The sequence below is a fragment of the Phyllopteryx taeniolatus genome, chromosome 6, assembly GCF_024500385.1.
Source record: "Phyllopteryx taeniolatus isolate TA_2022b chromosome 6, UOR_Ptae_1.2, whole genome shotgun sequence".
NCBI lineage: Eukaryota > Metazoa > Chordata > Actinopteri > Syngnathiformes > Syngnathidae > Phyllopteryx > Phyllopteryx taeniolatus.
The window spans coordinates 21,638,039-21,665,341 of NC_084507.1; the positions used below are offsets into that span (position 1 = coordinate 21,638,039).

At 42.2% G+C, this 27,303-nt stretch overlaps 1 protein-coding gene and 1 long non-coding RNA gene across 3 annotated transcripts; one reads left to right on the forward strand and one right to left on the reverse strand.

Moving 5' to 3' along the window:
* Positions 1-3,079: 3,079 nt before the first annotated feature.
* LOC133479558 (uncharacterized) lies at positions 3,080-13,708 on the reverse strand. Its single transcript, XR_009788995.1, has 4 exons — positions 13,577-13,708; positions 5,098-5,240; positions 3,703-3,822; positions 3,080-3,219 (listed from the first exon to the last, which is right to left on the reverse strand). It is a non-coding gene; the product is annotated as an uncharacterized LOC133479558 (long non-coding RNA).
* nt5c3a (5'-nucleotidase, cytosolic IIIA) lies at positions 3,137-26,477 on the forward strand. 2 transcript variants are annotated; one of them, XM_061776706.1, is made up of 8 exons: positions 3,137-3,282; positions 13,717-13,815; positions 18,429-18,498; positions 18,576-18,708; positions 21,590-21,679; positions 21,758-21,920; positions 23,506-23,706; positions 25,308-26,477. In XM_061776706.1, the coding sequence occupies exons 1-8, from the start codon at positions 3,145-3,147 to the stop codon at positions 25,407-25,409; spliced, it is 996 nt and encodes a 331-aa protein (XP_061632690.1). In that variant the 5' UTR covers positions 3,137-3,144; the 3' UTR covers positions 25,410-26,477. The 2 variants fall into 2 exon arrangements, with proteins under 2 accessions (XP_061632690.1, XP_061632691.1); XM_061776707.1 differs by lacking the exon at positions 3,137-3,282 and adding an exon at positions 12,273-12,331.
* The last annotated feature ends 826 nt before the right edge of the window (positions 26,478-27,303 follow it).

Consider the following 27,303-nt stretch of genomic DNA (forward strand, 5'->3'; position numbering starts at 1 on the left):
AAGTTGGTGAGATAAACACTTGAGTCTATGCGGTATATCAATTTATAATGCAATGTTAACAAAATAATTTAGAGTGTACTTAATGAAGTTGACAACACTGATAAAGTTTTATAAGAGCTAGCTTTATTAATGTGTGAAGGAAAATGTAACTTAACGGTTTTGGCATTTGTAAACAATTTATTTTTTATAGTATTTTAAAAAATTAATAACTGTAAAAATGACTGGCTAGTTAATAATACATTTAAGCCGTCAATGTCGAGACTTGAGTGTAGTCCGTGTATTGTAAAAACTGGATGAAAAAACTAAATTGCTATTTTTGCTGAATGGCAATATTTTTTTTAGCCCAGTGATTCTCAATGTGGCGGCACGGTGAACGACTGGTTAGAGCGTCAGCCTCACAGTTCTGAGGGCCCGGGTTCAATCCCCAGCCCCGCCTTTGTGGAGTTTGCATGTTCTCCCCGTGCCTGCGTGGGTTTTCTCCGGGCACTCCGGTTTCCTCCCACATCCCAAAAACATGCATTCATTGGAGACTCTAAATTGCCCGGAGGCATGACTGTGAGTGCGAATGGTTGTTTGTTTGTATGTGTAAACGTTTTCTGTAAGTCTTCACACACTGTTGCTGGTATTTTGGCTCATTCCTCCATGCAGATCTCCTCAAGAGCAGTGATGTTTTGGGGCTGTCGCTGGGCAACACAGACTTTCAACTCCCTCCAAAGATTTTCTATGGGGTTGAGCTCTGGAGACTGGCTAGGGGACTCCAGGACCTTGAAATGCTTCTTACGAAGCCACTCCTTCGTTACCCAGGCGGTGTGTTTGGGATCATTGTCATGCTGAAAGACCCAGCCACGTTTCATCTTCAATGACCTTGCTGATGGAAAGGGGTTTTCACTCAGAATCTCACGATACATGGCCCCATTCATTCTTTCCTTTACATGGATCAGTCATCCTGGTCCCGTTGCAGAAAAACAGCCCCAAAGCATCATGTTTCCACCCCCAGGCTTCACAGTAGGTATGGTTTTCTTTGGATGCAACTCATCATTCTTTCTCCCCCAAACACAACAAGTTGAGTTTTTACCAAAAAGCTCTATTTTGGTTTCATCTGACCATATGACATTCTCCCACTCCTCTTCTGGATCATCCAAATGCTCTCAGCAAACTTCAGACAGGCCTGGACATGTACTGGCTTAAGCAGGGGAACACGTCTGGCACTGCAGGATTTGAGTCCCTGGCGGTGTAGTGTGTTACTGATGGTAGCCTTTGTTACTTTGGTCCCAGCTCTCTGCAGGTCATTCACTAGGCCCCCTGTGTGGTTCTGGGATTTTTGCTCACCGTTCTTGTGAACATTCTGACCCCACGGTCTGAGATCTTGAGTGGAGCCCCAGATCGAGGGAGATTATCAGTGGTCTTGTATCTCTTCCATTTTCTAATAATTGCTCCCACAGTCGATTTATTCCCACTAAGATGCTTACCTATTGCAGATTCAGTCTTCCCAGCCCGGTGTCGGTCTACAATTTTGTTTCTTGTGTCCTTTGATAGTTCTTTGATCTTGGCCATAGTGGAGTTTGGAGTGTGATTGTTTGAGGTTGTGGACAGGCGTCTTTTATACTCGCAACGAGTTCAAACAGGTGCCATTAATACAGGTAAGGAGAGGAGGACAGAGGAGCCTCTTAAAGAAGAAGTTACAGTTCTGTGAGAGCCAGAAATCCTGCTTGTTTGTAGGTGACCAAATACTTATTTTCCACCATAATTTGCTAAGAAATTCTTTAAAAATCAGACTGTGATTTTCTGTATTTTTTCCCCCTCATTTTGTCTCTCATAGGTGAGGTATACCTATGATGAAAATTACAGGCCTCTCTCATCTTTTTAAGTGAGAGAACTTGCACAATTAGTGGCTGACTCTATACTTATATATACATATATATATTCATTCATTCATCTTCCGTTCCGCTTATCCTCACTAGGGTCTTCGGGCAAGAGGCGGGGTTCACCCTGAACTCGTCGCCAGCCAATCGCAGGGTACATAGAAAAAAAACCAACCATTCGCATTCACATTCACACCTAAGGGCAATTTAGTCTTCAATCAACCTACCATGCATGTTTTCGGGATGTGGGAGGAAACCAGAGTGCCCAGAGAAAACCCACGTAGGCACGGGGAGAACATGCAAACGCCACACAGGCGGAAGGAGGCAAATGTGCTAACCAGTCACTCACCGTGCCGCCTATATATATATATATATATATATATATATATATATATATATATATATATATATATATGGGTCTGGAACCTAACCCCAATGATGGAGGGGGGGGGGGGGGGGGGGGGGGATTACTGTACAGTACAAAAAGCTTGTGATAGGAGGAAAAAAAGTCATTTATTTTCTCTTAATTAGAAAAAATCCAGTGCATACATTTTTTTGGAACTTTTGTTCAGTCCAAGTTTTACTTTTCAATTTTTTAAGTACAATTCAGTTGTATTTAACTTTTAAGTACAGTAAAAACATTTGCATGTAATCATTAACTGTTTTTCAACATTAATTTTTTTTTTTTGTAAAACTGAATTTTATGTGCAATACATTTTCATTTCGGCGGCACGGTGGCCGACTGGTTAGAGCGTCAGCCTCACAGTTCTGAGGTGCGGGGTTCAATCCCCGTCCCCGCCTGTGTGGAGTTTGCATGTTCTCCCCGTGCCTGCGTGGGTTTTCTCCGGGCACTCCGGTTTCCTCCCACATCCCAAAAACATGCATTAATTGGAGACTCTAAATTGCCCGTAGGCATGACTGTGAGTGCGAATGGTTGTTTGTTCGTATGTGCCCTGCGATTGGCTGGCAACCAGTTCAGGGTGTACCCCGCCTCCTGCCCGATGATAGCTGGGATAGGCTCCAGCACGCCCGCGACCCGAGTGAGGAGAAGCGGCTCAGAAAATGGATGGATGGATGGACATTTTCATTTCATTGACTCCTTACCCGAAGTCAGACATGTAAGTAATAGACGATCTCGGTCTGCATGGGAGCTCCGGAAGCGCCTTTTTCCGCCAGTGACGTCACCCGGCTGCCCTGCTAGCAGCGACCGAACCCGGGGGAGACTCGCAGCACACACGAGGACTCCTCTCGGCAAGGGTGGCGGAGATCCAAGCGTGCCGCCATGGACCGGACTGCCGTCGTCAAAGTGGGCGCCGCAGCCAGCGCGAGCGTGTGCGCCCTGTTCGGCGGCGTGGTTCTGGCCCAGTACATAGTCGCAAAGAAGAAACGAGCGGGGAAGAAGACGAGAATCATCGAAATGGTGAGTTTTGAAGCGACATTACAGCTACAAGGTGCGCGACAAGCTAGTAGGAGGAAAACGCAGAAAGTGGCCGTTACGTGCCTTCAAAATAAAATCTCATGATAGTTTGACTGCCATCCTAGCGAGACGTCCCTGATTATTATAAGACTTTAAAGTATTTGTGTGGTTTCATTCATATTAATTGGCGACAGCGATTATAAGTCAATTCTAAGACAGTAGCGCATAAATGATAGACGCCAATTTATTTTGAAGACATCATCAACGACTTTGGTGTTGTTCCACGCATGCGCGGATGACCCAAGAACAGCAACAGCAGCTGTTTTAGAGGTCACCGGCAGATAGATTTTTATTTTTAAAATTTGTTTTGGGGGACCGCACAACCAGACAAAAACCCTCGTCGAAGTTGTGTCACAAACCCACCGGTAGTTGCTTGTAGCAGCTGCTGCTTCCATTGTCAGACTCTCTTCATGCGTGTTATGCAAGCCCCAGCAGTAAACCAGCCAAGCAGGAAAGTGGAAGTTGGAAGTGGCTTTTGGAGGTCTCGTACAATAAATAGCACAAAAAACACATTGTGTAAATATTTGAAACAGATTCCAATGTGATTATCAAAGGCAGTTCTTTTAATCGAGCATCATTGGCACTCTCAACAGTATTGCCCTGCATAAAAACCCACAGTAATAAACTTTGCTTTCAATATAACAAGCAAACATGGAAAATGTGAGCGCAAAACACAACTGTACCTCATGTATTTTCCTTCCTTGTTATTTTTCTGTGGGTTTATTAGTATTTGGCAAAACGGCTCAATGGTTCATTAGCACCACCAATTGATTTTGTCCTTCCACTGCAAGGAAAACAATGTGAATTGATGATGGCTGGATGTTGTGAGGTGTGCTGCCGTCATCTAGCGGTGGGGGTTTGAAGCGCACTCGTATCTTAAATTTTGCTTGTATCTCAAGACAAAAAATTTATCAAGTGGCAGCTCTTAGCTCGAAAGTCAAGGCACTCTTATCGCAAGGTACCACTCTAGGTATATCTCAACAAAAAAACTCTCAGTGTTCTGTTACAGGTCACAGATTTCTTTCAGGGGGTGGCAACATGTCCTACAAATCCTAATATTATGGCATTAAAATAAAAAATGTAACAAGGGAAAAAGGCATCATATTAGGACAGTTAAAAAAAACAAAACAAAATTAATATTATGAGACTAAAGTGAGTCACTGATGGTTTAGTGGTACACTCGCCTGACTTTGGTGCGGGCAGCATGGGTTCATTTCCCACTCAGTGACGGTGTGAATGTGAGTGCGAATGGTTGTCCGTGTCTATATGTGCCCTGCGACTGACTGGCGACCAGTTCAGGGTGTAGTCCGCCTTTCGCCCGAAGTCAGCTGGGATAGGCTCCAGCGCCCCGTAACCCTAACCAGGATAAGCGGTGTTGAAAATGGATGGGTGGATGGAGACTAAAGTGGAAATTTAACAAGTAAAAAACATATTTTTGAAAAAAAAATCATATTATTACAAGATTGCATTTCAAATTTAACAGGAAATAAAGTAATGTTTTTATTAGAAAAAAATAGTAAAATGAATTAAAAGCTGAAATTTAACATAAAAAGTCAAGGCAATTTGGACATCCCTGCTTTATACTGTATTTTGTTGGTGTACCTAATGCTGTGGCCGCAGAGTCAACATTCTGAATTGTGTAGCGCTAACTAACATGACTTTCGAAGCCTATGTCACAGTGTTTAATGTCCATGTAAGAATGTTAACATTGACGGTTAGTTAGTAGCGTGCAAAGAAGAAATTTTACATGATATTTACTTGTAGCTGCAGGCCTGCTCTTCAACTGTATGTCCATATATGATTCATGTGGGAGGTATGCGGAGCGCCGTCCTAGCTCTTAAATGTCGACGTTTGCGTTGCGTTCCAGTCGTCGGCGAGTCATCGGCGTGCCTCTTGCTGGCCTCAAAGCGACGACAGCGACGCATGAAAGACAAACAACACGGTTGCTGCAGGGTTGGACCACAGGAAATCAAAACTAAAATAATAATAATAATAATAATCTTTTTGTTTGCGACTGATCAAAATGAAAACAATACTAATAATCTTTTTGTTTGCGCCTGCAGCTTTTTACTGCACCTGCACTCAACAATTATTTAAATGGGACAAACTGTTATGATACTAATGTTAAATTTTAACAAGAAAAAAATAGTTGGACTTTTCAGTAAACGGTCTCATAATATAAGAAGCAAAGAAGTCTTTTGTTTTTCTTAAAAAAACAAAGTTGTAATAGAAGAAAGTAGTTGTGCTATCAGGAGAAGGAGTCATACTTTTGGGATAAAAAAAAATCTTAATAGAAAAACTATTTCTTTCACAGAATTGAAAAAAGTATTTACTTTTTTTTTTTTAGAAAAGGATGAAATATTAGGTGAAAAAAGTGTTTTTCAAGAAGAAACCCATAATACTACAAGATTAAAGTTAAAATTTAACAAGCAAAAAGTTTTATTTTTCAAGACAGTGTCGTAACAGGAGAAAAAGTTGTAATGTAAGGAGAATAATACTTTTGAAGGAAAAATTCAATATTTGTGGGTAGAAAAAAATGCAATGCTGTATGACGAGCAAAGTTTAAATTTAACAAGAAGTTATATATAATGTTAGGAGAAAGGTATTTTTTTCAAGAAAAAAGTCATTAGAAGAAAAAAGGCATAGTTTTTCTCAGAAATAAATCATAAAAAGTCAGATTTAAAAAAAAAAAATAAAAAAAAAATAAAAAAAAGTTTCATAATATCAGGAAGAAAAAAGTGTCGTAATATTAGGAGAAATAAGTCTTATAAGAAAAAAGTAAAATATAAATTGTGAAACATCGTAATATGATATAAAAGTTGGAATTTAACAAGGAAAAAAGTCATAATGTTAGGAGAAAAGGGTTGTTTGAGAAAACATTTTGAATATTACTAGATAAAAGTTGCAATTTAATGAGGAAAGCAGTTGTAATATTAGGAGAATAAAAGTTGTATTTTTTTTTAAGAAAGTAAGTCTGAATACAAGGGAAAAAAAGTCCGATTTTTTTGGGGGGGGGGAAGTCGTAACATTAGGAGAAAAAAGTTACATCACTTGACAAGGAAAACATATTAGGAGGTTAATGTTAAAATTTAACGACAAGAGTAGTAGTAGTATTATTTTTCAAGAAAATCTGGTAATATTAAAAGGAAAAAAGCCTTATTTATTCAAGAAAGAAAACTATATCATCAGGACGTCATTGAAAAGTCTTTTTTTTTTGCAAAAAAATCTCGAGAAAAACAAAAGTAATATTTTTGGGAGAAACAAATCAGAACATTATGAGATCAAAGTTGAAATTTAACAAGGAAAGACATGTTGGGAGAGAAAAAGTTTATTTTTTGCCAAAAAAAGTTGTAATATGAGGAGGAAAATGTTGCAATATAGCTTTTCAAAGAAAAATATTCCCATTATGAGGAGAAAAGTAATTTTTTTTAGAAAAGAATCATAATAATAATTAGGTTGAAATTTAACAAGGAGAGATTTTTTTTTCTTTTGGAGAAAAACATTATTACAGTACATGAAAATGTACTGAGGAAAAAACACTAGTAATACTGGGAGAAAATCATTGAATTTTCTTTGAGAAAAAAATATTTTTTTGAGGAAATGATATTATTTAGATACATGCATTAGTATTCATTTTGTTGATAAATGCAGTGGCCTTGTGATCATTTTAAAACATTTCCACTCGTGGTAAATACTCTTGGTACCAGCAGGGGGCGCTGGTTGCACAGAGCTGTTTGCAAAAATTTAAAATGGAATATTCCAACCATAGAGCACACACTTGTTGCACACTTCCTCCTCCTATCAGTGGCAACAGATGGCGGTCGCCATGGCAACTGGAACGGCTTCCCCTATGCGAGGCCACGGTGCGACGTTCAAGGTCTTTGCACTGTAGACACTATGCATGCATTTTTCAACTCCTTTTCATGCAAACATTTTGGTTGTGTTGGAAATCATTAACCCATTCCCTTCTCACTGTATAAGTATTTCTATATCTTAGACATAGATAGTTAAAAAGTAAAAAGTCCACTAAAAAGCCCTGTCTAGTGATTAGGAAGTAGGGAATGAGTGAATGATTCCGAACCCAGCCGCTGCATTCGGAATTATTCACTCATTCCCTACTTCCAAATCACGACAGGGATTTTTAGATCATGGACCGAGATAGTTTTCGTCCCCCCCCTTTTTTTTTATTATTATTTTTTTACATAAACAGAACTGTCGTAGAGTACAGTGTTGCCTTAACATATTAGTTGAATTTGTTTCTTGACTCAAAACACTCAAATAATATTTTCCTACGTTTTCTTGTATTTTTTTTTTCTTAGAAAATAAGTTGTTTTTTGAGGAGAAACAATCTTGTTTTTGAGAGTTACTTTACTGATTACTTGATTTCAAAAGTAACTAAGTTAGAAAAAAAGTAACTTCAGTAGCTGCAGTAATATCACGTATCCACAGTACAAAAAAAGCATTAGCCCAACCGTACCCATTACTTGGTAACGTACGCCACACAAGTTACAGAATGATGTCATCAACATGAAGCAGTACCTTAAATATTAGTGTAGTTGAAGCCACATTAAATCAGCAATTTAGTGCAGAGTTGACATGCCAACACATTATAGTAAGTACGTAAACAAGCACACCATTCTCACTACACTTCTCTGAAGACTCTTAACTGATAGACGGTTGTTGATGACGGTTGTTGTCCACGAAGGCAACTGTGCGTGCGTTTGTGCGTGCGTGTACGTAAATGCGAAATTGTGTGACACACACACACACACACCACTGCTCCCACAACAGAAATTTTGATGCGAAGAGTGAGAAAACGTTTTTGCTCCCGGTGACAAGTTTAACCAGCTCTTTCACAAGCAAAGCTGTGGGTGATTGACAGGGATGGGGTGGGGCAATTACGCAATGACGTCAGCCGTGCAGCGCGTTAAACCAACTCACAGTCCGGACTCCAGACGAAGTTGAAAGTTCTCACTTTTCATTGTAAATATTATTCGAGCGACGTAAGTATGGTAAGTCCTTCAGTGAGTCAGTCCTTACCCTCCATGACCGGTTTATGACCGCGCACTTTGGTATGAATAATTAACCCACAATGCATTGAGCGTTTAACACACCAGTTAAACTGTATTCTTAATGTGTAAATTAAAAAGTAACAACAATAAAATCCACTTTTTACTCGGGAAAATAACAAATAGTGTCACGGCAGTGGAATTGTGCATTTCTTTGCGCTTTTATGGTACCGCACTGTCACTGTGCATTGTGTAATAAACAGTCACTTCCCAATCACTTCCTTCTATTTGTTGAAAAAAAAAAAGGGCGGTCTTGGTTAAGTGCTTCTGCACAGCCGGATTGCTCTTTGTTCGAATTACCAGTTTCAAATTAGTACTTGTGCAGTGTTGCCACAGTTACCTTGAAATGGTAACTTAGATACCTTACTGATTACTTGAGTTTAAAAGTACCGTAGTTACTTTGCTGATTACTTGCTTTCAAAATTAACTAACCTTTTAGTTACTTTGGGCAGCTGCCAAGGGGCAGGAATATCACTTATCCACAGTACAAAAAAAGCATTATCTTAACCGTACCCTTTACTTAGTAATTTACGCAACACAAGTTACAGAATGAGCTCATCAACATGAAGCAATAACTTAAATATTAGTGTAGTTGAAGCCACATTAAATTAGCAACTTAGTGCAGTCTTGACATGACAACACAATACAGTAAGTTCCTAAACGTAAACAAGCACACCATTCTCAGGACACTGCCGATTGTGGTCCATGAAAGCAACCGTGCGTGTGCGTAAACGTGAAAGTGAGTGATGCACACACACACACACACACACACACACCATTGTTCCCAGCACAGTAATTTTGATGCGAAGAGCGAGAAAACTTTTTTTTCTTATTACGTGACGTCAGCCGTGCAGCTCACAGACCAAGTTGAGAGTTCTCACTTTTCCTTGTAAATATTGTTTAATCTAAGTAATGTTAGTCTTTCAGTGAGTCAGTCCTTGGCCACCATGACCGATTGATTATCGCACACTCTGTGTGAATAATTAACCCACAATGCATTGCACATCTAACATGCCAGTAAGACTGTATTCTTAATGTGTAAATAAAAACGTAACAACAATCAAATACACTTTTTAGTAAGGAAAATAACAAAAATAGTGTGGCGACAGTGAAATTGTTCATTTATTTGCACTCTTATGGTACTGCGTCACTGGGCATTGTAGAGTCGACAATAACTTCCCAATCGCTTTCTCCTATTCATTGGAAGAAAGGGTGGTCTTGGTTAAATGCTTCTGCACACTTGGACTGCTCTTTGTTTGAATCACCAGCTGCAAATTACTATTTCGTGAGAGTCATTGATGACGCAAAAGGAACTATTGTTGGATTGAAGAAGTAACTCTAGTCCAATTACTTTCCAGGGAAAAGTAACGCGTTACTTTGGTCGTTACTCAAAATGGCGGATTTTTGGAGTGCCGGTACCAGCATCACTGGGCTCTAATACTCCTTGGTACTTTCACATCGCTCAGTATGGACATTTGAGGATTTGTTTTTTCACTCATATAAAACTTCCACTGTTCCACTTTGTGTGAGCTCTACAATACTTTTTCCCAGCTCCAATGTTTGTGGGTCAGACGTGATCTCAACAAGAGCGCGTGATTGCCTGCTCATGTGCGAGTTAGCGTGATAACATTGATGTTCATGTGGAACTTAAAGCCTCCCGTGACTGCTACGCTTAGATAAGCGCGAATGAAAGCACTTTTAATTTTTTAAAATTTATTTGACTATTGCAAGGGGGACTACATAAGTACAGACTCTCAACAGCACAGCATGGTTATTGTAAAGAGCTGCTGATGCATAAAATCTGGCTGATGCAATATGGTTTAGCTATGTTGTTATGGTGCAACTGGAGCTTTGACCTAGTTTTTCGTTTCACCGAGGGGGACTCGTTCAACTTATGTGAAGCCTCCCTCTCGGGTTGCACTCGCATCCTTGTCACGCCAGCTCTTCCTCAGCGGAACTTGTCCCGGGACACTTTGTCATGTTATTTATTTTTATTTTTTTATTGTTAAAGCAGCAGCAGCAATAGTAGTCTTGTTTTGTGTGGGTCAACAGTGTTCTTCCTCTTGAACGTGCAAAAAGGATTAATTGAGAATTGTATGACACGTAAAGTTGCAGACCCATCCACAATAGGTGAAAATCTGAGATATAAGGACTGTATAATTTTAAAAAATAGTTTTACTCCTCCACGCGCTTTAAACACTTTTGTATTTATTTAGACACTCAAACTTATTAAAAGATGTTTTTTTTTAAAAAATGTAAACATATTTGAGCAGTTAAAAAAACAAATCGCAAGCATAAATAGTGCAGGTATTGTTGTTTCTGTGTACATGCATGTGCCTTTAAGAGGCGGTAACCCGGTGGGGTGGCGTGTGGCGAGTCTGCATGTGAGTGTCTGGGGATGAGCAGTGGCCGACAGCAGCTTCTATGTGAGTGTGTTACTGTGGCTGTCTTTCCCCACATGTGAGGGCATTGCAGTAAGAAATTACACCTTGGTCTTCATGATAAGCCGGTACAAAAAGAAATCTAACAACATAGGAAATTATATAAATCTAATTAATTCGTTCCCAGCAGCCAAAAATATTAACAATAAATACATTTTATGGAAAAAAACTGTAGTTGAATATATTAAAGATAAGGTGAAAAAAATAAATGACCAATGAATTGGCTCAGTGATCATTAAACATCGCTTTACCTTTATTTGGTGATTATGTACACGCAAAAGCCAATGCAAGTCATGGTCCTTATGACACTCTTACAGTCTCTTGGCCCTCTATTGGTTAAAAGGTTGTACTGCAACTAAGCAGTGAATTACATAGTTCAAGCGATCGGCTGTGCAAAAGCTTTTACTTGCACTGTACTTACTGTCTTTTAGTAATTGTATTAAGAAGTTTTTTTCCCCTGTACTTTGTTTTTAAACGTCTTTAGCTATTTTTTTTTTTGTTTCATGTTTTTAATCTTCATCATGGATAACACTGAGTTACCTTGTATATGAAATAGGCATGTGCCGGTCTCAGATTGTGACTGTATGATAACCTTAAGCAAAAATGTTGCGGTATTGCAGTTAAAGCTCTAAAATTTATAATTTTGAAAAATTAGGTTAGATAAAAAAACTTTCCCCCCCCCCCATTGAACACGAGCTATTTTATTTTTTTAACAAACTACAAAATATTTTGTACATTAATAAACATGTTCCATGTTAGGTTAAAATGAAGCCAACATTCAAAAAGTGAAAAAAAGAGTTGACTAAAAAATGATCAAAACATTCATCAGGTTGTTTGACTTAATACAAGGAACTACCCATCATCCCAAAGATTTTGAGAAAATCCTTTGACCGGAGTCATTTGCTTTTGTGAGGTATTATGACGTGGTCTACCATTTTAATTAATGACAGCGTAATCGATTAACTGTATACAGGTCTATGCGTGCTTGTTCACACTTAATGCGAGACACCGGTTTCTTGTCCCTGTCAAGTCAAAATGCGTGCGTGTTTGTGTGTATGCATGTGTGTCTATAATTAAACCAAACACAATGAACCTTAACCCCGGTTGGCCTTTCGTGCCTGTGCGAGTTATTTATCGCTGGAATGTGTAGCTTGTGTGTGTATATGTTTAATGTGTGTGTCTAAAATGTGTACGTTCAGCAGATGGTCTCATTGAGTGTAAAGTCAAAGGTAACATGACAACAAGAGCAGATTACAAACTTCTCTCCTCCACTGGTCTTATTTCTCTTCTATTTATGTTCCCCAGTCTGTGTGTGTGTGTGCGTGTGTGTGTGTGTGCGTGTTTGTTGACATGGATCAGCTGTTAAGTGTGTGCATGAGAGAGGGGTCTCAGGCTCCACCCCTCCCCCCTCTACCATTATATAAATAATCTTTAGCCGCACATTCTTTTCTTCACTCGTTGTCCACAGACTACACAACCCCGGTAAGTAAGTGTGTGTGTTTGCGTATGCGTTTGTGTGATCTGTCACCCTTGTGTGTATTTTAACTTGCATCATACTGAGTCTTCGTCATGTTATTTTATTATTATTACTGCAACTTAATCACCCTTTTAGAGCTTAAACATGCTTAACAAAAACCCACAATTTCAGCACATGAAAATGTTTTTGTTGCATTTTGACTGGCGAGTGCCCGTTTCACAGGAAAAACAATAAATGTGTTCCAGACACCAGTTTTGTAGGTGGATGTTAAATTTGGTAGACATATTTTGCATGACAGGACAAGACCCACGCCTGAAAGTGAACAGGAAGTCGGACATTTTGGTTTAAACTGCCACTTTAAGGGGATATGGACCAGGTAGAAACTCAGCATATCATCTCCATAATCACAACTTTTCAGGAAATTAAAACAAAAAAAAAACCCTCCAAATTGCTTGAGTTACCGAACACTGCATCGTTCAAATTGGCATTATACCTTATATTATGTCGTATACTGTTGTGTATCAACATCAACACAATAGCACCCCCAAATCATGTTCAATCGCTAATTTAAAATACAAAAGAAATCGCTAATTTAGTATGATGCCAATGATTAAACTGGTAGACCCATCACCGACACCAGCCATACAGACTTCACAAAAGCAAATGACTGTAGTTACATCATTTTCCCAAACTCTTTTTGTCTTAAACCCATGAGTGATGCATTAAATGAAAGGAAGAGCTGATTAATGTGTGTCTAATGGGCAGAATTTAATCTGCATGCAAACTTATCCTTGTGGCTGACACAGTTCCTTCTAGACCACATCATTACAGCTGTCCAATTATTCAAAACAGGCTTACTGAAATGTTTCCAACCTAACCATTTTCTCGTTATTGTCTTAAAAAAAAACACACAAAAAAAACATAGACTTTCAATTTTGAGGAACATAGACTTTCAATCTTGAGGCGACATAATGCCACACAGCTCCCGTGGCTTGAGGACGAGGCGAAGTCTTGCAACACTTCTCAGTTCAAGTGTCCAAGAGTTAATCGTTTTGTTCCAAAGCTATTTTCACCACTTTAAATTGGTTGATATTGTGTAAAAATGACAATAATTGATTTGTGGGGAAAAAATGCGGTATTGACCATATTTGGACATATAGGTTGTCTGCCTGACAGCGACGACTTGATTTCATGATGCATTCATTAAGGGCACTTTAAGTCAAGGCATGCAGAACATGTCCTCAACATACCTCTTCATCACGCTCCTCTTCTTGATCTCCACATACTGTTCATGAAGTGGAAACATGTTGAGACACGCGCAAGCATGATGCAAACACTTGAAATCACGTCACGCCATCTCCAGTAACGTCGTCTTCTGTTCCGCTTTCAGATGCCTCAGTTTGAGAAGAAGACGGTGCACATGAGGGACCCCGAGAGGGTGGAGCAGATCATCTGCGGCCTCATCAAGGGAGGAGCCTCCAAGCTTCAGGTGGGTTCAACTCTGACACCCGCTGGTGACAATGTGCAAGTGCAGCATGAGATAGATGCAGAAGAAAAATGACATAACACACACCACACCGCAGTATAATCGCTTAGGATAAACTTGAAGGACGTCCAATAATCGGGCCTTTGCTGACTTTGCTCGAAAGGGAGGAATCGGGCTCGAAATTGACCCGATTATCGGTATATGTGTACCCCATCCATCCATCCATTTTCTACCGCTTATCCGAGGTTGGGTCGCGTGGGCAGTAACTTCAGCAGGCACGCCCAGTCTTGCCTCTCCCCAGCCACTTCATCCAGCTCTTCCGGGGGGATCCCGAGGCGTTCCCAAGCCAGCCAAAGCATCAGAATCATCTTTATTTGCCAAGTATGTCCAAAAAACATACAAGGAATTTGTCTCCGGTAATTGGAGCCGCTCGAGTACGACAACAGACAGTCAATTGACAGAGAACACTTTTGAGACATAAAGACATTGAGAAAAACAGTCACTGAGCAATAAAGGGTTGCTAGTTATCTGGTAATGCTGGTACAAATTATAATTTTTTTTGACAATTGTGCAAAATGATGCAGAGTCCTCTAGCAGTTCGAATGACTAATAGCAATAGTCCGGTGCAATGAGCATTGTGCAAAAGGGTGCCGAGACTCCAAGCGAGAAGTGCGATAATCTGGGACAATGTTGATTGTGCAAATGTTGCAGATACTCCTCAATCAGTGTGCAAATGGGGCAGATGCTACTCTGGCATGAGTGTCCACTATTGGTCAACAACAGATATGCAAATAGTGCAGCGTGGCGAGACTACTACAGTGAGTGCACGAGTAATATATAATTGGCCCGACAGAAATGTGACAGCAAACTCAGACAAAAATATTGGCAGCATGTTGCAATGGAATTGTAGGTTAGCTGTTTAAGAAGTTGATTGCAGGAGGGAAGAAGCTGTTGGAATGTCTGCTAGTTCTAGTTTGCATTGATCGGTAGCACCTACCTGAGGGAAGGAGCTGGAAGAGCTGGTGACCGGGATCTGGAGGGTCCGAGAGGATTTTACACACTCTTGTCTTAGTTCTGGCAGCGTGCAAGTCCTCAAGGGTGGGTAGGGGGGTACCGACAATCCATTCAGCACTTTTGATTGTCCATTGCAGTCGGAGTTTGTCATTTTTTGTAGCAGCACCAAACCAGACTGTGGTGGAAGAACACATGACTGATTCGATGACCGATGTGTAGAACTGCCTCAGCAGCTCCTGTGGCAGGCTGTGCTTTCTCAGAAGCCGCAGGAAGTACATCCTCTGCTGGGCCTTTTTGAGGACGGAGTTGATGTTGATCGCCCACTTCAGGTCCTGAGAGACTGTAATTACCAGGAACTTGAAGGTCTCGACGGTTGACACAAGGCAGCTGGACAGCGTGAGGGGCAGCTGTGGCGAACGATGCCTCCTGAAGTTCACGATCATCTCTACAGTCTTGAGCGTGTTCAGCTCCAGGTTGTGTCAGCCACACCACAGCTCCAGCCGCTCCACTTCCTGTCGATATGCAGACTCGTCACCGTCCTTGATGAGGCCGATGACTGGTGTCGTCTGCAAACTTCAGGAGTTTGACAGCCAGGTGCGTTGAAATGCAGTCGTTCGTGTAGAGAGAGAAGAGCAGCGGAGAGAGGACACAACCTTGGGGCGCCCCAGTGCTGATGCTGCGTGTGGATGAGGTGGCCTCCCCCAGCCTGACCTGCTGTGTCCTGCCCGTCAGGAAGCTGTAAATCCACTGGCAGATGGCAGGCGAGACGCTGAGCTGGAGAAGCTTGGAGGAAAGGAGTTCGGGGATGATGGTGTTGAACGCTGAGCTGAAGTCCACGAACAGGATCCTCGCGTAGGTCCCTGCACTGTTGAGGTGTTCTAAGATGAAGTGCAGTCCCATGTTGACTGCCTCATCCGCAGACCTGTTCGCTTGGTAGGCAAACTGTAGGGGGTCCAGCAGGGGCCCTGTGATGCTCTTGAGGTGGTCCAGCACGAGACATTCAAAGGACTTCATGACCACAGATGTCAAGGCGACAGGCTTGTAGTCATTTAGACCCAAGTTTGTAGGTTTCTTGGAGACTGGAATGATGGTGGATCGTTTGAAACAGGATGGTACTTCGCACTGTTCCAGAGATCTATTGAAGATCTTTGTGAAGACTGGAGCAAGGTGGTCTGCGCAGACTTTGAGGCAGGATGGCGACACATGGTCTGGGCCTGCCGCTTTGTTAATCTTTTGTTGTTTGAAGATGCGTCTCACATCCTGTTCGTGGATGGTTAACGCAGAAGTCAGAGGTGAGATTGTGGTCGATGGTGCGGCCGGGTGGGTGTGGGGTGTGAAAGTGTCTTTTTCAAATCTGCAGAAGAAGGTATTCAAGTCGTTGGCTAGTGTGCTATTGTTCTCAGCTTGGGGGGGATCGTCGCTTGTAATTTGTCAGCGATTGGAATGCATGCCAGGCTGATTTAGAGTCGTTAGCCCTAAACTGTTTTTCCAACTTTGCTGCATACTTCCTCGTTGCAATGTAAATTTCTAGTCAGTTGGTTTCTAGCTCGATGATACAGGGCCCTTTCCCCGCTTTGATATGCGTCCCCCTTAGCTTGGCAAAGTTTATTAAGTTTGGCAGTGAACCACGGCTTCTTGTTGTTGAAAGTGCAAAATGACTTTGTTGGTACACAAGCCTCTTCACAGAAACTGATATAGGATGTGACAGTGTCCATATATTCATCCAGGCTGCCAGCTGTATTTTGGAAGACACTCCAGTCTGTGTAGTCTAAGCAGCTTTGAAGTTCCATCTTTGCTTCATTGGTCCACTTTTGGCCCCACCGAGAGATACGGTCGAACGCCTTCTCCAAGTCCACAAAACATGTAGACTGGTTGGGCGAAATCCCATGCACCTTTGAGGACACTGCCAAGGGTGTAGAGCTGGTCCACTGTTCCACGGCCAGGACAAAAACCACACTGCTCTTCCTGAATATGAGATTCAACTTCCTGACGGACCCTCCTCTCCAGCACCCCAGAATAGACCTTACCAGGGAGGCTGAGGAGTGTGATCCCGCTGTAGTTGGAACACACCCTGCGGTCCCCCTTCTAAAAAAGGGCGACCACCACCCCAGTCTACCAATCCAGAGGCACTGTCCCCGATGTCCCTGTGTCGGTGGAATTGAGGAGGTCTTCGAAATATTCTTCCCTCCGGCTCACAATGTCCCGAGTCGAGGTCAGCAGCGCCCCATCCCCACTATACACAGTGTTGATGGTGCCTTGCTTCCCCCTCCTGAGACGCTGGATGGTGGACCAGAATTTCCTCGAAGCCGTCCGTAAGTCTTTCTCCAAGGCCTCACCGAACTCCTCCCATGCCCCACTTTTTGCTTCAGTGACCACCAAAGCTGCATTCCGCTTGGCCAGCCCGTACCCATCAGCTGCCTCAGGAGTCCCACAGTCCAAAAAGGCCCGATAGGACTCCTTCTTCAACTTGACGGCATCCCTCACCGTTGGTGTCCACCAACGGGTTCGGGGATTGCCGCCACGACAGGCACCGACCACCTTAAGGCCACAGCGCCGGTCGGCCGCCTCAGCAATGGAACCGCGGAACATGGTCCACTCGGAATCTATGTCCCCCGCTTGCCCCGGAACATGAGCAAAGTTCTGTCGGAGGTGGGAGTTGAAACTCCTTCTGACAGGGGATTCCGCCAGACGTTCCCAGTAGACCCTCACAATACGTTTGGGCCTGCCACGTCGGACCGGCATCAGAGCCAACCAGGTGGTGACCGCCCCTCTCTTCACCCGAGTGTCCAAGACATGCGGACGCAAGTCCGATGACACAAAAACAAAGTCGATCATCGAACTGCGACCTTGGGTGTCCTGGTGCCAAGTGCACGTCTGGACACCCTTATGTGTGAACATGGTGTTCGTTATGGACAATCCGTCATGAGCACAGAAGTCCAATAACAGAACACCGCTCCGGTTCTGATCGGGTGGGCCGTTCCTCCCCATCACGCCCTTCCAGGTCTCACTGTCATTGCCCACGTGAGCATTGAAGTCCCCCAGCAGAACGATGGAGTCCCCAGCGGGCGCACTCTCCAGCACCCCCTCCAAGGACTCCAAAATGGGTGGGTACTCTGAACTGCTTTTTGGTGGATAGGCATAAACCACAGTCAGGACCCGTCCCCCCACCCGAAGGCGGAGGGAGGCTCGTCCACCGGGGTGAACCCCAACGTACAGGCGCCGAGCCGGGGAGCAAGAAGTATACCCACACCCGCTCGCCGCCTCTCACCGTGGGCAACTCCAGAGTGGAATAGAGTCCAACCCCTCTCTGGAGGATTGGTACCAGACCCCAAGCTGTGCGTGGAGGCGAGTCCAACTATATCTACACACCTCACACACCAGCTCGGGCTCCTTCCCTGCCAGAGAGGTGACATTCCATGTCCCGAGAGCCAGCTTCTGTGGGCGGGGATCGGATCGCCAAGGTCCCCGCCTTCGGCCACCGCCCAGCTCGCACTGCACCCGACCCCTATGGCCCCTCCCACAGGTGGTGAGCCCATGGGAAGCGTGTGTGTGTGTGTGTACCCCATTTCAGAAATTCACTTCTTCCTTTGTTCCCCCCTCAGATCATCACTGACTTTGACATGACGCTAAGCAAGTTCGCCATCAATGGCAAACGCTGTCCGACGTGCCACAGTGAGTCTACGCCACAATAAAATTCCCAAATCACAGCCTCAGCATTTTTTTAACTCTGTGTGTGTTTCGATTTCCAGACATCATCGACAACTGCAGCCTGGTGACTGAGGAGTGTCGCCAGAAACTGCTGCAGCTCAAGAACAAATACTACCCCATCGAGATTGACCCGCAACTCACCATGGAGGAGAAGTACCCCTTCATGGTTGAGTGGTGAGGCGCTTTGCACACGCCACCTCAGGCTAGATTCACATCTCATGCTTCCAGTCACACATTTCCCATTTAATGCTGATATCTGATATTTTTCTGCGATTGGCTGGCGACCAGTTCAGGGTGTACCCCGCCTCTCGCCCCAAGACAGCTGGGATAGGCTCCAGCACGCCCGCGACCCTAGTGAGGATAAGCGGTATGGAAAATGGATGCATGGATCTGATATTTCCACGTACATTTCAAGCGATAGATACCATATGACTGCGTATACCTTGACACAACAACTCACACCCCTAAACCACACAACCGTCAATGCAGAAGTAGACAGTTATTCATAAATAATACAAATATTCAACCTTTCATACTGTTTAATTGGCCATGGCTGACTCTTCCCTCCTTAAATGAGGAGAACATACACATTACTACACATTTTTATTTAGGGGTTGAACTGATTTGTCAACTGATCGATGAATTGACTTTATTCCTCTGCATCGACTTTTAAAGTTTCATGTCGAGTAATCGCTAAACACGTTTTCCCACGGGTTTAGGAGATTTTGTTGTGGTTTGATGAAACCAAGGTTGACTTTTTTTGGGTTTATCTAAAAGGTAATTTGGCGTAAACACAGCACTGCTCATCAACAAAAGAGGGGAAGCATGCTTGTGGCAGCATCATGCTGTTGCATGTATTTTATTTATTTATTTTTTCTTCAGCTGGAACTGGGGACTTAGTCAAGGTGGAGGGAATTGTTCACAGTTCGAAATAGCATTCAGTGTGAGCACAAAACCTTCAGACTTCTGTTAAAAAGCAAAGAAAATATCAGGAAAAGACTACTACAACAACTGAACTTTATTTAGGGGTGTGTAGGCTTTTTATATCACCTGTAGGCATTCAACCCCCATTTTCGTTAATGATGGACACACCTCTTATTTCGCATATTATTGATATATTTGTCTATACTCCTAATGTACTTCATGTACCTCATACTGTATTTAAAGTCTATTTGCCTCTACCATACCATATTTGCACATTCCATGGCTATAAACCTCCATTGCAGCATTTATGTTATGTTTATGTTATTTATTTAATGCTCTAATGGACCATATTAAAATCATATTTAATGTTTATATTCCTCTAATGCAGCATATTTACAATAATTACTTTATGTACTGTACCTCTAACATATTATATTTCCTTCTTTAATGTCTAACCACCTCTAATGTACAACCCCAATTCCAATGAAGTTGGGACGTTGTGTTAAACATTATAAAAACAGAATACAATGATTTGCAACTAATGTTCGACCTATATTTAATTTAATACACTACAGAGACAAGATATTGAATGTTCAAACTGATCAACTTTATTGTTTTTAGGAAATAGTCATTAATTTTATGGCTGCAACATGTTCCAAAAAAGCTGGGACAGGGTCATGTTTACCACTGTGTTACATCACCTTTTCTTTTAACAACATTCAATAAACGTTTGGGAACTGAGGACACTAATTGTTGAAGCTTTGTAGGTGGAATTCTTCCCCATTCTTGCTTGATGTACAGCTTCAGCTGTTCAACAGTCCGGGGTCTCCGTTGTCGTATTTTACGCGTCGTAATGCGCCACACATTTTCAATGGGAGACAGGTCTGGACTGCAGGCACACCAGTCTAGTACCCGCACTCTTTTACTACGAAGCCACGCTGTTGTAACACGTGCAGAATGTGGTTTGGCATTGTCTTGCTGAAATAAGCAGGGGCATCCATGAAAAAGACGTTGCTTGGATGGCAGCATATGTTCCTCCAAAACCTGTATGTACCTTGCAGCATTAACGGTGCCTTCACAGATGTGTAAGTTACCCACGCCATTGGCACTAACACAGCCCCATACCATCACAGATGCTGGCTTTTGAACTTTGCGTCCATAACAGTCCGGATGGTTCTTTGGCCCGGAGGACACGACGTCCACAATTTCCAAAAACAATTTGAAATGTGGACTTGTCGGATGACTGAACACTTTTCCACTTTGCATCAGCTCATCTTTGATGAGCTCGGGCCCAGAGAAGCCAGCGGCGTTTCTGGGTGTTGTTGATAAATGGCTTTTGCTTTGCATAGTAGAGTTTCAAGTTGCACTTACGGATATAGCGCCGAACTGTATTTACTGACATTGGTTTTCTGAAGTGTTCCTGAGCCCATGTGGTGATATCCTTTACACATTGATGTTGGTTTTTGATGCAGTGCCGCCGGAGGGATTGAAGGTCACGGGCATTCAATATTGGTTTTCAGCTTTGCCGCTTACATGCAGTGATTTCTCCAGATTCTCTGAACTTTTTGATGATGATATGGACCGTAGATGTTGAAATCCCTAAATTCCTTGCAATTGTACGTTGAGGAACATTGTCCTTAAACTGTTCGACTATTTTCTCACGCACTTGTTCACAAAGAGGTGAACCTCGCCCCATCTTTGCTTGTGAATGACTGAGCAATTCAGGGAAGCTCCTTTCATACCCAATCATGGCACCCACCTGTTCCCAATTATTAGCCTGTTCACCTGTGGGATGTTCCAAACAGGTGTTTGATGAGCATTCCTCAACTTTCTTTGTCTTTTTTGCCACCTGTCCCAGCTTTTTTGGAACATGTTCTAAGTTAATGATTATTTGCTAAAAACAATAAAGTTAATCAGTTTGAACATTAAATATCTTGTCTTGTAGTGTATTCAATGAAATATAGGTTGAACATGATTTGCAAATCATTGCATTCTGTATTGTATTATGTTTAACACAACGTCCCAACTTCATTGAAATTGGGGTTGTAGAATATTTACATACCACCCCAATATCAAGATGGTGTCCACATCATATGGTATGATACGATGTTCTGTCTTTGTGCATGTTCAGGTATTTCAAGTCTCACACTCTTCTGGTGGAACAGAGGATGGAGAAGGACAAATTGCCACAGGTGGTACAAGATTCTGATGCTGCACTCAGGTACCAACAAACCCCACACGACAAAAAAAATACATACACACTTTTTTCCTCACAACGTGGTTTTGGCATTTTTGCCAGGGAGGGTTTCGAGCAGTTCTTCGACCGCCTGCACCAGCATGACGTGCCCGTCTTCATCTTCTCCGCCGGCCTGGGTGACATCCTGGAGGAGATCATCCGCCAGGCGGGCGTCTACCACCCCAACATCAAGGTGGTGTCCAACTTCATGGACTTTGACGACAATGTGAGTTCATGAAAGTGACACACAAAATGACGTGCATGCATGCACAATATAATTTCAGCACAATAATGTAAACAGAATCATTTGTATTATTTAGTAAATGTTTATCGCAGTATTTGAGTCCTATTAGTTTAGTATATAGAACCCCTGTTTATTGAGCAGGATATGTTTCAGACCCACTCGCAGTAAGTGAAAATCCGCAATACAGTGGACCCCTGCTATTTGCAGGGGATAGGGACCGGGCCAGATCGCATATTGCAACAATCTGAGAATAATTGACGACCATTATAATTGCATTGGGGGGGAAAAGTTTTTTTTTTCATTTTTATTTTTTATTTTTATTTTTTCAAAAAAATTCTTGAATAAGTGGCGATAACCCACCAATAAGTGTTTTTAAAATAATAATAAAAAAGTAAAAAAAGCCTAAATATAATTAAAAAAATTCAATAAAGAGGTTCTGGTTTTCTTAGAAGGCATTTCGCCTCTCATTTGAGCAGGCTTCATCAGTTCATGCAACGAGGCTTAGTTTGGACAGAACTAGCCTGAGAAAACTCAACAATTAATGCTCCAAGTTGGAGGCATGCTCCAAACCACGTGTGATATCATTTTTTAAGAGACCAAACAGGACTGCGCGATTATGCCCAAAACAATAATCACGATTATTTTGATCAATATAATTAATCACAATTTGTCCTCATGTTAGGGAAAAATCTGATTTTTTTTATTGCGCTACTTTTTAACAAACAATATGTAACAGATTTCAGTGCAAAATGAATCTTTAAATAACAATAAATGATACATAACTGAATAAATATGCTATTACAAAGTGAAATCACAAATTGCAACTTATTGGAAGCAAATACAGTTAATGCATAAAACGCAATAACATTAGGCTGTCAGCACCGACTACTCATTTGAAAATCCTCGTCGTCAATATAGTGAATTGTCAATGACTGGGTACATCGCCATTGTTCTGCTTGACCTTTGGTCAGTCGTGCATGGTCACAAACTGCAAAGAACTCGTCAGATTTCAGTCTCTATTTGCTACCCTTTTTTTTTAACTGCAGTCAGGTCAGCCGAAAAGTTGAAGTCAAGGCAGCCGTGATTAACGATTGTTAATAGTGTCTTATTGTGACACGCCGCCTCTGCGCCAACTTGCTGAGAGGGCCAACTTCAAAATAAAAGCTACTTGGACATGAATGCAATTTTAGACTTTGATTTTGAAGTTGACCACGGAGCGTGATGCCGGCCCTTCATGAAGCCCTTAACCATACATCTGCTCCTTGGTAACTGGCTGACCAGGTTGTGGGCACTCCTGCAAATTATATGCAGAAGTGCCCGCATTTTCAAAAATCGCAGACAATCAAGCTAATTTAATCGTGGCAGCCAAAATCGCAATCGCGACCAAACACTGTATGTACTATTGTAAACCAGACTAATCTATTGCTTACGTTCTTTGAAAACATGTATGAGAATAGGACCTTGAAAAAAATAATTGCATATAAATAGCAATCACAATATTGAGGGGGGAAAAAAGTGGATTTGATTATTTTCTAAAATCGTTCAGCAGCCCTCGTTGTTATTGCAGGGCATCCTGCGGGGCTTCAAAGGCGAGCTGATCCACGTTTACAACAAGCACGACGGCGCCCTGCGCAACACCGACTACTTCAAGCAGTTGAAGGAGAACTGTAACATCATCCTGATGGGAGACTCGCTGGGCGACCTCAGCATGGCCGATGGTGTTACCAACGTGGAGAACATCCTCAAGGTTGGCTTCCTCAACGACAAGGTACGACGCCAATGTGGGAACTGCCGCTGGATGGAACAAAAGATTGTTTTACAGTGGTGCCAGTGGTTTCATGACAACACGCTCGTTACGAAAATTAGTCCTATCTGAAATCATCTTACCCCCCATTGAAATGAAGAGAAATGCCATTAATACATACCAGCCCCCCCCAAACATATCAATAAGAAAGTAGTACTCTACAGTATTGTACTTTATAAAAACATAAAGTAGTAAATGTAAAGAATTCAACAGTTTTTGCATCATGATTTCATGCTTTAATTCAACGGATTGTGTGGCTCATTCTAGTGTGCGCGCTTTGGCCACCAGGGGGCAGGTTACAGACGTACATAATGCCTGTAGATTTGATGATGATGCAGAAGAAAACTGGCACAACTAACCTGTAATAATATTCATAGTTTTTCACAGAAGATAAAGAATATATTGCTGTGAGTATATTCTTTGTCTTTATGTGTTGCCTCACCTTTCGTGTTTAGATATAGCTTAAAGAGTTATACTTTTACATCATCAATGCTCGTTTCATTAACCCATCTATGGTGTTTTGCATTGTGTGTCAGCATTGAGCTAGCAGACATTCATAAATTTCAGTACAGGGGTGCCTTGATCGATCCGTTGTGGTAAAGAAGGAGCTAAGCCGAAAGGCGAAGCTCTCGATTTACTGGTCGATCTACGTTCCTACCTTCACCGCTGGTCACGAGCTGGGGGTCGTGACGGAAAGAACAAGATCCCGTATACAAGCGGCCGAAATGAATTTCCTCCGCAGGGTGTCCGGGCTCTCCCTTAGAGATGGGGTGAGAAGCTCGGTATCCGGGAGGATCTCAGAGTAGAGCCGCTGCTCCTCCACATCGAGAGGAGCCAGATGAGGTGGCTGGGGCATCTGATTCGGATGCCTCCCGGACGCCTCCCTGCTGAGGTGTTCAGGGCATGTCCCACCGGGAGGAGACCCCGGGGACGACCCAGGACACGCTGGAGAGACTACATCACTCGGCTTACAATGTGATGTAAATTGGGTTGCATAATCTGGTAGGGTGGTCATCTCCTAACCCGAAGGTTGTGGGTTTACCCCTGAGCCCCCACGAGTAAGATAGTAAACGACTCATGCCGTAAAATAATAAAATGTGTCCAAATAATATATGCGGACACGTCACTGTTTCCTCAGACTATTAGATTATGGAATTATTATGAGAGGAAAGTGCATTTTTGTTTTGCATTTATTTGATGCTCCCACATCCCAAAAACATGCATGGTAGGTTAATTGAAGAGTCTAACTTGCCCGTAGGTGTTAATGTGCGTGCGAATGGTTGTTTGTTTATCTGTGCCCTGCGATTGGCTGGCGACCACTTCAGGGTGTACCCCGCCTCTCGCCCGAAGATAGCTGGGATAGGCTCCAGCCCGCCCGTGACCCTAGTGAGGAGAAGCGGTATGACAGATGGCTGGATGGATGATATGTGCATGCTGAATATGTTTGTTGTAGTTTTTATTTACCATTGCGATTTTTAAGCTGATTTTCTTCCAATACATGGCACGTTATCTCGGTTGCCATATTGCTGATTGTTGGTAATGTCGAACCTTGTGTCACTCGGCAGGTGGAGGAGCGTCTGGACAAATATTTGGACTCTTATGACATCGTCCTAGTGAAGGACGAGACCCTTGAAGTGCCCAACGCCATCCTCCAGAAGGTCCTATAACTTCCTCCTCGGACCACTACCACCACTGGACCCCCTCCTCCCACCCTTACCCACCACACCTGCTTCAAAGCCTTTGTACATTTCCTTAACGGACACTTTTAAATGTGTCTTTTCAACTTCACTTTGTTTTTGTGTCAGACTCTCACTCCATCTTGTCGACACCAGCATCACACTGCAGTACAGTGGACCCCTGCATATTTGCGGTTCGGCAATTCACTTAGTCGCTGATTTTTTTGTGGGGCGTGACCTATCTCCCGTTATTCGTGGAAACCCCTGCTTATTCGCATATTTTCTGACCCCCAAATTCATTGTTTTTTTTCTGCATAGTTTTTTTTTGTTCCTTTATGGGAACAATAAGGGTGCGTCAATTATTCTTCAAACTATTCTTGGTCGGCTCGGTCCCTATCTCCTGCAAATAGCGGGGGGTACAGTGAAATCCATTTATCGCAGGGGATGCATTCCAAACCAACCCACACCAGGTGAAAAGCGGCGATAACGGTAATTAGCATTGATATTATGATAATTACAAACCTTCAAACAACTTATTTCAACTTCTTTAAGACACACAGAGCACCAACACATACAAACAGTACCCTATACAAAGCACAGATGTTATGGTAATCACACCACTTAACACATGGAGCATTGTCAGTGCATTTAATCGATTGTAACTGAACAGTTCTGGTTGTCTGGTTGAATTGATCGTAACTGGTTGATACAGTTGTGATCGATTCAATGCCTTGACAATGAAATGACCTGGATGAATGAGAATATTCACAATGAGCTGCAATATAGCGTGGGAACTCTGTATACAGGCTTTCATTTTTTACAATATGGTCATCTTTATGTACCATAAAATACGTACATATCTGCACCGGACCAGGAAATGGGATTCAGGAAACGAGGCCCTTTTGAAAATCATTATAATAGAAATGAAAATGGATTCAGCACTCTCTGTTTAACTTTGGGATGAGGTGATTTGAGGAAATGCACTTTAAAATAGGTGTGAATATCTGTAGGAATTAGAGGATATATGCGTATGTATGATGATTTAAAAAAAAAACAAAAGTCGTTTACTTGCAGTCAGCCTTTTAAAGCCCACTCTGCTTAGAAGAAGCACTTTATCCTACATGTTTTAGTTTTCACAAAACAGGGCAGAAATCCATGCTAAGCATAAAAAAACGCACCAAAGTTAAAGATAAGCCTTTTAGTTGCAAAAGGCACACGCCGGAACTGTCAGTTGCTTTTTTCTCCCTTCTTTTTTTAAGTTTTTGACATCTTTAATGTGTTTTACATGTGCTGCTATCACCTGCATGTTGCCTTTTCTTAACAAAGAAGGAAACAAATCTATTTACATATATAATCAATGAAACAGCGAATAATGTCATACTGTAAATTGTGGATCTGGTGTTGAAATGTTTCCAAAGGTAGATTCATGTGTTGTATTTTTATAAGCAGATTAAGTTGTTCCCCCCCCCCCCCCCTCCTGTGATGGTGTGAGTTGGAAATGTAATACAACATTTTAATATATGTTACATGGCTGTGTTTTTTAATTGGGTCTTTATGGATGGATGGGTCTTTATAGCATTTCAGTACTGTACTGTAGTTGGAATGCTTTTGCAATACACTAAATAGCCTATAGGGGTGTGGGAAATAATTCTGCGTCGAAAACATGGGTTGTTGGTCGAGGGATATGCAGGTTTAATGTCATTAAAACCTCAATCTAGTTAATAAGAATTCAAATATTTTCAACTGCAAGCCCACATAAAGGTTCAATCTACTGCAGATAATAAGCTTGGTAATTCTTACACAGTACACTGTAGTCCTTGTGTTTATGTATGCTTTAAAATATAAAACTTGGAGAAATAAGAAGAAATCAGACAAATGAATGTCC

Bases quoted from the DNA above. Each gene is read 5' to 3' on its own strand.
- nt5c3a (XM_061776706.1), top strand. From the start codon at position 3,145: ATGGACCGGACTGCCGTCGTCAAAGTGGGCGCCGCAGCCAGCGCGAGC. The intron at 18,499-18,575 runs GTGAGTCTACGC...TTCGATTTCCAG, and splicing joins ACGCTGTCCGACGTGCCACA to ACATCATCGACAACTGCAGC. The intron at 21,680-21,757 runs GTACCAACAAAC...CATTTTTGCCAG, and splicing joins GATTCTGATGCTGCACTCAG to GGAGGGTTTCGAGCAGTTCT.